A 10,319-nucleotide genomic window follows, 5' to 3' on the forward strand; every position below is an offset into this window, starting at 1 on the left:
CAGTGTCTCTAGGCCTGTTACCTTTCATCCCTTCCCTCCATCTCTGCTGCCACTGCCCTAGCCTGGGCCTCCACCCCTACCCTCCCTCCCCCCACCTCTCCCTCTTCTTCTCCCTCCTCACCAGCCTCCCAACCTTAACTCCCCAAATCCTCTAAATACTTCTCACTGGCCTCAGTATAAAATCCAAAATCTGTAAAATGGCTTACCAGACCCTGAGCTATCTGCCTCGCACACTCACCAACTGTTCTTTGCAAACCCACCCACCACCCCCAGACCCAGCCACTCCAAACTTTCTGTTCTTCTAACATCTTCTGTTCTTCTAACATTCCTCAACACCTCACCCAAGGCTGGCTATGCCTAGAATGTTGCCCTTCCCTCAACTGCCCACCCTCTCCCTTATTCACACTCTTATCTCTTCCTGGAAGCCTAACCCCCTAATCTGGGTTAGGCACCTGCTCAGTGCTCCCACAACTTTTTGTATTTTTCACCTAAAAGAAAACAGGTAATATTTTATTACTGTTGCTTAACATTTGCAGTCCAACACTGAGTATGAACTGGGGGCAGGGAGGTTTCGTGTATCTTGTTCACCATAGTATTTGCAGCACCCAGGATGATGGCTAGGACACAGCAAGGGCTTAATGAGTAGTTAGCTGTTCAATGAGTGAAGAGGTAAGGGCTGGCCAGAAGTCCCTCATTTGGGGTGGGCAAACCGCTGGAGCAGGTCACCCCTGCACTCTGTCGATATCACAGTATCTGGGGCCAAATTCCCAATGGCACCCCAACAGGAATGGTGGGTGCTTTCCCAACTCCTGGAGAAGGCAGTCAACACTGCCCAGAAGCTCCAACAGCTGGGCCAAGTGGGGTTGTAAGTGTGGTCTCAGAGTCCCGTGGATGGACAGGAGCTCAGCAATAGCAGCAGAAGGGACCCTAGGTCATCCGGGTGCTCCAAACGCTGCTGGGCAAGTGGCTGATCACCCCTTTTTCTGGTACCCAGGTTAGGCCAGGCTGCCATCGGGATTCGTGAGGCCCAGCAAGTCCTCTGCCAGGCTGGTGAGCTCATTCTCCTCAAGGGCCTCTACCAGGCGCTGCAGCGTGGCGCGACGGCCCTCGGCCTGCACGAAGCGCCGCAGCAGCTGGAAGGCCTGCTCGTACAGCCCTTCACGTTCATACTCATAGGCCAATGAGTCAAGTGCCGGGTCCCGCAGCGCACGACAGCCTCGCTGCAGGGAGCGCCCCACTTTGCGCCATTTGAGACCCACTGAGCGGGCAAACGTCTGCTGGTCCTGCAAGCTCAGCGGCCGGTTCACTGCGGGGAGAGTGAGAAGCAGAGTGAGCCCAGCGGGACCAAGACCCGTACCCCACTATTCCCGCCCGGCGACTACCAGCCCAGACTCTGGTCCTCCCCAAACTCCATCTTTCCGAGGACCCTGCCTCGACTCTCTGCGCGCGCCTCACCTATGGGCTGACCCTGGAACAAAAAAGTCTGGCCAGCTGGCGGTGGTGGCGGCGGCGGCGGCTTCTCCTCTGAGAGAGAGGTGGCCAGGGACTGCGAGGGCGCTGAAACAACCTCCATGTCGCCACCCTGGCTCCCCGAAGCGCATGTCAGATTCCGGAGCGCGTCCTCCAACTCAGAGAGTTCCTCGTCCCGGAGCCGGTCAGGCTAGGGAGGGGAGTGCGGCGTCGGTGGGGGTCTTAGCCACGGATCCCCGCCCCACCCCAACCTGGCCCAAGCCCAGCCACACCTTCTGCGCGAAGATGCAACTCAAACAGCGCTCCTCATCCGTCAGCAAGGTATCCAGCCGCTCCGCGCTGGCGCGCAGCTCCAGTTGCAGCGGCACCGAGGGCAGGGCGAGAGCCGCCGCCAAGCACCCTTGCAGCGCGGCGCGCAGCGACCCCTCGCGGTAAGCGCGGAGGAAGCGGCTGCAGGGCTGGCGCCCGCAGAAACGCACCTGCACGATCAGCTGCGGCTCGCTGCGGTGGATCTTGAGGATCTGCAGCACGTCCGGGCTCCCGCCACTCTCTGCGGAGGCGGACAGTCAGGCGACAGGGGGTCCCCATGCGTTCTCCAAGCGGCCATAGTGGGGTGAAGCCCACGCAGACTCCCTCCCTGACCCTAGCTCCCAGCTGGGAAACAAAATTGGGATGCACACAGCAACAACCCAAAATGAAGGCTAGAACCTATCACAGGGAGCACCCTAAGACGGAGTGGGTGCCACCCCAGCCCCATCCTTGAAGCCCCAAATGAGGGTAGGCAAAAGGGACGTGGCGAGAGGCTTTGCTGCCCAGAGCAGCCAAGCCGTCTGGGTAGGCGACCCGCGGGGCAGCGGAGGAGCGAGAGGTCTCAGGTCTTCGGCCTCTACCAACTGTGGCTCCCGCTGGCCAGGAAGGAGGTGGATCCCCCAACCGGTTTCAGCTTCCTGTGGCCTCTGCCCTGAGATGGGGAAGGGAGGCCCCCGAAAGGTAGGTACTGGGGAGGGGTCTTGGGCAAGGAGTGCTGCAGTGAGAGAGGAAAAGAGAGAGAAGCGCGATTAGTAGAAAGCAGTGAGCTGGCTGGTCTGGAGAGTGGGTGGGCATCGAGCGGTGTGGGGGCGTTAGTGCACATATAGGTAGATCATACACAGACACGGGGACACACGTCTACACCCAAGGGCACACATGTGTAAACAGAGAAGACAGAGTCTATGAAACCAGCCATCCCTCTCCTCTCCTCCCCCTCTCCCCGTCAAATCTTTCTCGTAAAGCTGTGGTTAAGCACCCGCCCACAGAGTTGAGGAGGTGGGCCTCAGCCCCCTGGTCCCACCCACAAAATGTCAAAGCCCGCCCCTTCCTCTCCAAGTACCCGCCCACCCACACACCTGTCAATGCCGTCCGCAGAGCCCTGTACACTGGCACCTTCTGCTGGGCGTGAGCGTAGGCATCAGATAGGACCACCTTGTCCAGCGAGGACTCCACAAACAGGTATGCGCTGCCCACCCACTCGTCGAGCCCATTTGGCCCAGTCGCCATCTTGCCTCCTGGAGACGCAGATAGTCAGGCATCCAGATCACCCCCAACCCAGCCCTGGAGAAAACTGTCCGGTCCTGTGTGGCTCAGCTGTCCCCACCCAACTGGCACACTTGTAAGGGGAAGTTCATCATCTTACAGGCAGCCCCTTGTGCTTCTGAATCTGCACAGCCCAACCCAGCTAAGCCCACACTTTCAGTGAGGACTGTCCCTCCACTATCTTCTCAGAGAAAGTCCAGGGTCACAGTGGCAGAAAAAGGGAGATTCTATCCTGCAGTGGTGGCAGAGAAGTTCTGCCCCCTCCTCAGGCCAGGATACATCTCTTTCAAAGCTGACAGGAGACATCCTTATCCTGGACCCATGCCCCACAGCCAACAGAACCCATATCCTAGTATGCCTTCAGCTTAAACTTGAGCCCCCATGATCACTTTGGGACAAAAGCCCCCATTAGGTTTTCTCACTTGAATTCCTACTATATACCTCCTGGCTTCATTTCAAAGGACACCTGTAGTTTGCACCTGCCCAGATTCCCTCTCCCAATCCTGGCTGGCCTTTGGGGCCTTCCCTCTTCCGTCTTCTCAATCCACGTGCCTGTTGGGAGCATTAACTCCACTCCCTAATTTCAGGTGTGCACAAGTGAAATAGGCCTGGCCAAATCTGCATATTCCACTCCCCTTTCTAAAGTTATTAGTTCAGAGTTGGGCATAAGATTTAGGTTGGACCAATCAGAATCAGCCTGAAACCGTGGCTGGATCCATAAGAGACACTAGTTTCCCTTCCCATGGGACTGAGATGGAAGAAAGGATAGGACTCCTCTGCCACTGCCTGGAAAGAGCCTGGCTGAGAATAAAATTGACACAGAAGAATACGGAGCCAAGAGATGAAGATGTGCATGCCTAACCCTACTATGCCCCTGACCCTAGCTGCACCCTGGACTTTTCAGTTATGTGAGTTAAATCATTCCTTTTTGTTCTGAAGTCCTTGGAGCTGGGCTCTTGTCTTATGCAACTCAAATTGTTCTATTACAGATTTCCTCTCTTTCCAGACAGAGCCAGGGCCCCTTGGTACTCGTGTCTCCACCGTCTATCTTCTGACAAAATCCTAGCCCTAGACCAGGGGTGGGGGGCAAAATTCCCAGCCAAGAAACCACTTCATTGACCCTTCTCAGTTTAATTGCCTTCCAGTTACTGCACCATGAGGCTGCAGGTGGAGAACCGCCCTGCCTCTTTCTCCCCACCTCACCTGAGGCAACATCCCATCCTTGTCCTAGAAACATTGGCTCAAGGCCCCACATACTGCCCCACCAGTCACACTTCTTAATCTCTGATCTCCAGCATTTATATACAGTGGGCTAGGAGGGGGTGCTGAGCCCTAGCCGTGAGCACCCTGGATGTCATTGTTTTGGGCAGAACAGATGGGGTGGCTCCAGCTGGCATCCATTTACATGAGGGACAGGGAAGGGGGGGATTGCTGCCAGAGGGAACCAGGACCACAGCCTTGGACCTTGCTGGCGAAGGAGCAGGAATCCCGAGCTCAAAGCAGAGGCTGCATTTCAGATCTGCCGCCACACGCTAACCAGAGAGCCAAAGCTGGGACAGTAACTGGGCAGGGCCCACCCTCCCAGCATCACCCAGATCTGGCAAGAGAAATGATATCTGGTGGTGGTCCGTTCCACCCTCTGAGCACAGGAGACATGCCTTTTGAGCGCTCGCCCCATAACCTTTTGGTAGAAAACATATTAATATTTGTGTATTTACCCAAAGCAGTAGTCTGGAAATCAATAGGAAGCTAGCTAGCATTGTTTACCCCTGCAGAGGGTTGGGGAAGAGAGTGGGGGGAGGGGAGATTTTTTTCATTGTATTTAGCAACATTCTACTTTATGTAAAATAGACATACGTCCTTTGTATTAAAAGGCAACATAAAACTGAAGCAAAAAAGAAAACAGGAACGGGGTAAGACTCTATAGGTGATAAGTGGGACCAAGAGCGGTACAAGATAGGTGAGACAAGTTAGGAGCCCAAGGGGAGTAGCCCAGAGGATAGGAGAGTGTGGGAACCTGTCCTGAAACATTTCCTCCCTGACTTGAGGGTGCTGACCCCATGAATGTGATCGGCCCCAGGGGTGGAAGTGAGGGCCAGATGGGGCCAGAGTCTGCCTATCAGGACTGTCAGGGCGGGCACTGGAAACCTGAAGGAAGAGGGGATGCTCCATCACACTCACTAGTGGACAAATGGGAGAAGTCAAACAGGTCTGCCGGGCTGGAGGTCGAGGGGGTCAGATAACAGGGACCACGACCCTTGGCTCGCGTGGTCCGCTGGGGAACTCCTTCCTACGTGTCCTTCTACAGAAGCCCCTCCTCGGGAAGCCCCGCGCCTCACCCACCGTGAGCTGAGGGTGGAACTGGGCTGGGTCCTGGGGACTCTTGGCTGAGCTGAGACTGTGAGCGACTAGCGGATACCGACTCAAGAAAATAGGCCTCTACCACCAGGGGCCAGCCAGTCGCAGCGCCCCATTAATATATTCTAACAGTCCTGGGCAGCCCTGCCTCCGGCCGGGTGGCCACCAATGGCCTGGGGCCATGGCCCCTCAGGAACTGCATCCATCCTGGAGCGCTCCCTACTCAGCTGGCCCGCTCCCGAGCTCTCGAGGGAAGCTCCCCCAGACTCCAGTTGTGCCCACCCGCATGTTCACCTGGCTGGGGCGGGAACAGGTCTTTGCTCACAGACACTTTCAGAACCTGCCCCGCGCCGTCCTCCCACAAGCAGGAACCTGACACCCCCTCGAAAGACCTCAGCTGGGACAAGGAACCTGCGAGTGACAACGTTCTCTGTCGCCTCTCACGCAAACAGCCCAGCAGGCCGCCGCCACCAACTGGCCCGGGCAGCCGCGGGTGACAACCGCGCCGCGCCCACGCTCCTGAGCCAGGATCCCCCCCTGCTCCTGCCGGCACCGGGAAGCCCACCCACCCTCTGCACTAACCTGGCGGCCTTGGCCCAGCCCCGATTCCCACGCCGGACCGGCTCCACTGGACTAGGAAGCTTCCGGGTGTGCGCGAAGCGCAGGGGCGGTGCCCCAGGCCGAGCAGCCCCGTCAGCACCGGCGTCCCGCCCCCAATGCTCCCAGCAGTGTCTTCCCGCCCACTGTCCTCCGCCGCCAGTCCCCAGCCTCTGGGCAAAGCCCACCTGGTCCGTTTAGCAGGTAAGACATTGGCGCCCGAGGTTAGACGGCAAGAAGAACTGCCCACGCCAAAAGACTTCGGGCGCTTTCGGCTCTTACGAGCCCGGGGGACCCCAAGTTGAGAGCTGCCCCGCTTTCTCAAGCAGGGTGCGGACAGATCAACAAAGGGGCACCCCTTGGACACCAGAATTTTCTAGTGACGTCTGGGTGGGGAGGGTTTGAGCTCGATGATCTCCGACCTCTCCTTATCCTTCACACTCGGAGTGGGGTGCGGGTGGGTCCAAGTTCAAGCCTGGCCGCGGGTATCTGAAGTCCCAGGATACTTGAGGCGCAAATTGTAGCAGAGACCGTTAGCTTGGAAAATAATGGGGAAATAGAAAACTGGCAAGTGGTGTGAAACGTTGTGTAGGAAAACCTTCAAGCACCCTAAAATAAAATCGGCAACTTCGAAGAGGACGCACACTTTCCAATAAAGGCTGCGCTCCGGAATGGGTCTGAAGAATTCCAGCTGAACCGAAACTGCCCAACCTGACCTTGGACTGCTCCGGAGTCAGGATCGAAACTACAACCCAGGACCCGTCAGGCCCCAGAACCCGAAGCTTTTCTCCGCCCAACCGACCTTTCTTTGGAAGCACCCGGGACGTCTTCCCAGTGAAGTGCAGGAAAGGAAGGAGCCTCCCCCTCAGAGCAGATTCGGCGGTGCCCCACCCGCACCCCCGCTTCCTGATTGGCTGGCGGTCCCGGCCAATTAAAAGTCTTCTCCGGTGCCCCCGCCCTATTAACCCTATCGTCACTCTCTAGTGACTGGCTTGGCTGGGATGCGGTCTCTCAACTGGGGACCTCTGAAGTCAACTGGCACTTGTTGAAATTCAGATTCCTGGGCCCTACTTTTTCTGGAGAGCCTGATTTAGTAGGTGGGGAGGTAGAATCTGTATTGTGAACAAGTGTCCGGGTGATTCTGATGCACCGCCCCCCCCCCCCGCCGTCTGAGAAGCCCTCATTTCAATGGCCCTTGAGGCGACGCTTGGGTCCAGTCCTAACCTGGACCTCAGAGCAGAAGTTGGGAAGAAAGCAGTTCTGGAAGATGTCTGGAAGACTAGTCTGGGTGGTCCCAGTAGCTCTAAGTGTGTGTTTAGGGAGGCAGGAGGCTCTCTGAGCTGGGGAGGGGGGCGGGGGAGGACAGGGTTGTCCCGAGTCAGGGCAGGTGCACCTGGCCCTCCACCCTTCCCAGAGAAAATTTCAGTGGCTAAGAGAAAGATCCGATAGCATTTTCCAAATCTGGATATTCGGCTTTATCAACCTCGCACACAGGTCATGGTTGCATTCCTTCTAGTATAGCATAAAATGCAGATTTGTTCAACAAGTGAGAACGTAGTGTAAAGGAGAATCAGAAATCTTTCAGCATCCAGGGCCAATCATGGGTCTGAGACCTCTGCGGTAAGTGGAACAGGGCCTCATGCTTGGTTTAATAATTTGGTTGAACGTTTTGCTGTCACGGTCTCGAAACGATTAAATAATATTTTGAGCAAAGAGTCCCAGATTTTCGTTTTGCACTGGACTCTGCAAATTGTGTAGCAACTTCTGGGCCACAAGCCATACCACACATACGCTCCGGTGGTCCCCTCAACGTTTTGGCTTTCTAGGGCCCAAAAACGCCCCTCTCTCTCCAGGCGAGAGCTTCTGGAAGCGGCAGAGCTCCCATCCCGCGCAGAGCCATGGCCGAACCTGGAGAGCAACTGCCAGAGGAGGTGCTGGCGCTCATCTTTCGCCACCTGCCCCTGCGGGACCGTGCCGCCGCCGCCAGGGTCTGCAGAGCGTGGGCTGCTGCTGCTACCTGCAGCGTCGTGTGGCGTGATACGACCATCAGGTGAGCGGGCTCCTCCCTCTCCTGACGCCCTCCCGCCTTCTCCCTTTCTCCATGGAGTCGCGGGTTGGGGATATCCATATTTAAAAGAATAATCATTACTAACATTTATTGATCGCCTACTATGTACCAACCGGTGTTCTAAGTACCTTACATATATTAATTTAATCCCCACGAAAACCTTACGTGGTAAATAGGTAGAATTATCTCCATTGCACAGATAGGAAATTGAGGCAGAGAAATTTAATTACTTCCTACAGGTCACTCAGCGAAGTGGTAGCAGAGGCAGAATGGGAACTTGACAGTCCAGAGGCCACGCCCCGCTTCCTTAGAAACCTCTGAGAAAGCTCAGTTCCTAAAATATCTTTGGTTTTCCCTGGCAGGGCTTCAACTCATGGCAGACGAATCTTATGTCTTCCAAAGGGATAGGGTGGGAGTTCCCTCATAGTATCAGCGGCTATTTTGGAGGAAACCTCGCATGATCAGGACTGGGAGGTATATGTGTGGGGTGTCAGGAAGTGGGGATGGTAGCTGCACTCCAGCCTAAGAGATGGGCAGAAGCTTCTCGCGGCAAATGCCTTTTCTCCACGGTTCTAACCACAAGTTTCGACTGTGAGCGAGAAGGCACGCTGCTACCATATCTGTCTGCCTGCCTGGACCACATTCACAACCTACAGCTGGAGTTTGAGCCGTCGAGGGAACCGAGCCGCCGGGCGGCCACTGAGCTGCTGACCGCACTGGCGGGCCGCACTCCGGGGCTTCGAAGCCTGCGCCTGGAGTGCCGCGGAGAAAAGCCGCTCTTCGACGCAGGCCGCGACATCCTGGACGCTGTGCACGCCATCTGCTGGGCGGCCAGCGCGCTGCACCACCTCGACCTTCGGCGCTTGCCTTTTACACTGGACGACGCGCTGGTGCTGCAAGCGGCACGCGGCTGCCCCGAGCTCCGCAGCCTTTTCCTGGACAACTGCACGCTGGTGGGCAGCGTGAGACCCGACTCTGTGCTCGAGCTACTAGAAGCCTGCCCGCGCCTGCGTGCCCTCGGCCTGCACCTAGCCAGCCTGTCGGACGCTGTCCTCCAGGTGCTGGCGGCGCCGGGCCGCGCGCCTTTCGCTCTCCTGGCCCTACGGTGCGCGTGCCCTGAGGACGCACGCGCGCCGCCCCTGCCCGAGGAAGCCTGGGCCGCGGTGCGCCGCCGCCACCCAGGACTGGCCGTGGAGCTGGAGCTGGAGCCAGCGCTGCCTGCCGAGAGCGTGAGGCGCGTCCTGCAGCCTGCCGTGCCGGTGGCTGCGCTACGCCTCAGCCTCTCTGGGGATACGGTAGGCCCGGTGTGCTTTGCAGCGCGCCACTACGGAGCAACTTTGCGCGCGCTCGAGGTGCGCGCCGCTGCCTCAGCGGAGCTGGACGCCGCGCTGGAGCTGCTGGCGGGGCGCTGCGCGGGCCTGCGCGAAGTACACTGCTTCTGCGTGGTACGACCCTCTGTGCTGCACGCCTTCCGCGCGCACTGTTCGCGCCTGCGCAGCTACACGCTCAAACTAACGCGGGAGCCGCATCCCTGGCTGCCCACGCCTGTGGCGTGATGGGGTAGCCGCCTCTCCAGCAAACGTGTGGCCACTGAGGTGCTGGATCCACTTGCCCAGGCGTGCGCCAAGTGCTGGCCCGCTCCTTCGAGACTCTGTCGCGTCTTGTGCCTCTGGAAGATAAGAGCCTGTGAGATAGCCTCGGGCGGGACCATCCCAGGACGTCCTGAGTCCTCTGGGTGGATCTCCGTAATGGGATTATTCTCCCCCAAGCCCACTCCACTGCGGACACTACGCTAACTCCGCGGCACTGGAATGTGAGGAGGAGGGGGTGGAGGGAGGACACTAGACCAGGCGGCGGCTCAGGTGTGAGTGTGAAATAAACAAATCCTGCAGTAGCACTGCGTCCTCTGGAAGGCGGGGATGGCTCTGAATGGGGAGGCGGGGAACCCTCAGAGGTCCAAGGACCCGACCGGGCCGGCGTGGGAGAGATCGGTTGTACCCATGCGGCTATGGAGGTCAGGGGGCGGGGCACTCCGCATCCTTGGAATGACAACGCCTCAGAGTTCTGCGGGAGGGTGCCAGCTCCTCCTCAGCGCACCCGCCTCTGCCGTCTCTATCCAGGCAATGGCCATCGCCTTCTAGGACTTTTCCAGCCCTCACCGGGCCGCGTACGGGTGATATTTCCCGAAGAACAAAGGAGGAAACGGCCTGCGAAGGGTGGAACTTGAACCCGGGTCTTCCTCCCCACCGCACCC

The 10,319-nt window shown here is 57.9% G+C and overlaps 2 protein-coding genes across 5 annotated transcripts; one reads left to right on the forward strand and one right to left on the reverse strand.

Moving 5' to 3' along the window:
- Positions 1-489: 489 nt before the first annotated feature.
- On the reverse strand, positions 490-6,918 carry TRADD (TNFRSF1A associated via death domain). Of its 3 annotated transcripts, none has more exons than XM_008702489.2 (5): positions 6,800-6,918; positions 2,856-3,014; positions 1,743-2,020; positions 1,456-1,660; positions 490-1,306 (listed from the first exon to the last, which is right to left on the reverse strand). In XM_008702489.2, the coding sequence occupies exons 2-5, from the start codon at positions 3,004-3,006 to the stop codon at positions 996-998; spliced, it is 945 nt and encodes a 314-aa protein (XP_008700711.2). In that variant the 5' UTR covers positions 3,007-3,014; positions 6,800-6,918; the 3' UTR covers positions 490-995. The 3 variants fall into 3 exon arrangements, with proteins under 3 accessions (XP_008700711.2, XP_008700708.2, XP_008700710.2); XM_008702486.2 differs by lacking the exon at positions 6,800-6,918 and adding an exon at positions 6,186-6,784; XM_008702488.2 differs by lacking the exon at positions 6,800-6,918 and adding an exon at positions 5,983-6,114.
- FBXL8 (F-box and leucine rich repeat protein 8) lies at positions 6,092-9,959 on the forward strand. Of its 2 annotated transcripts, XM_040633434.1 has the most exons (3): positions 6,092-6,201; positions 7,851-8,047; positions 8,649-9,959. In XM_040633434.1, exons 2-3 carry the CDS (start codon positions 7,896-7,898, stop codon positions 9,619-9,621), a joined length of 1,125 nt encoding a protein of 374 aa, XP_040489368.1. In that variant the 5' UTR covers positions 6,092-6,201; positions 7,851-7,895; the 3' UTR covers positions 9,622-9,959. The 2 variants fall into 2 exon arrangements, with proteins under 2 accessions (XP_040489368.1, XP_040489369.1); XM_040633435.1 differs by lacking the exon at positions 6,092-6,201 and having other exon boundaries at positions 7,934-8,047; positions 8,428-9,959.
- The last annotated feature ends 360 nt before the right edge of the window (positions 9,960-10,319 follow it).

This window comes from Ursus maritimus, unplaced genomic scaffold (genome assembly GCF_017311325.1).
Source record: "Ursus maritimus isolate PB19 unplaced genomic scaffold, ASM1731132v1 scaffold_19, whole genome shotgun sequence".
NCBI classification, from domain to species: Eukaryota; Metazoa; Chordata; class Mammalia; order Carnivora; family Ursidae; genus Ursus; species Ursus maritimus.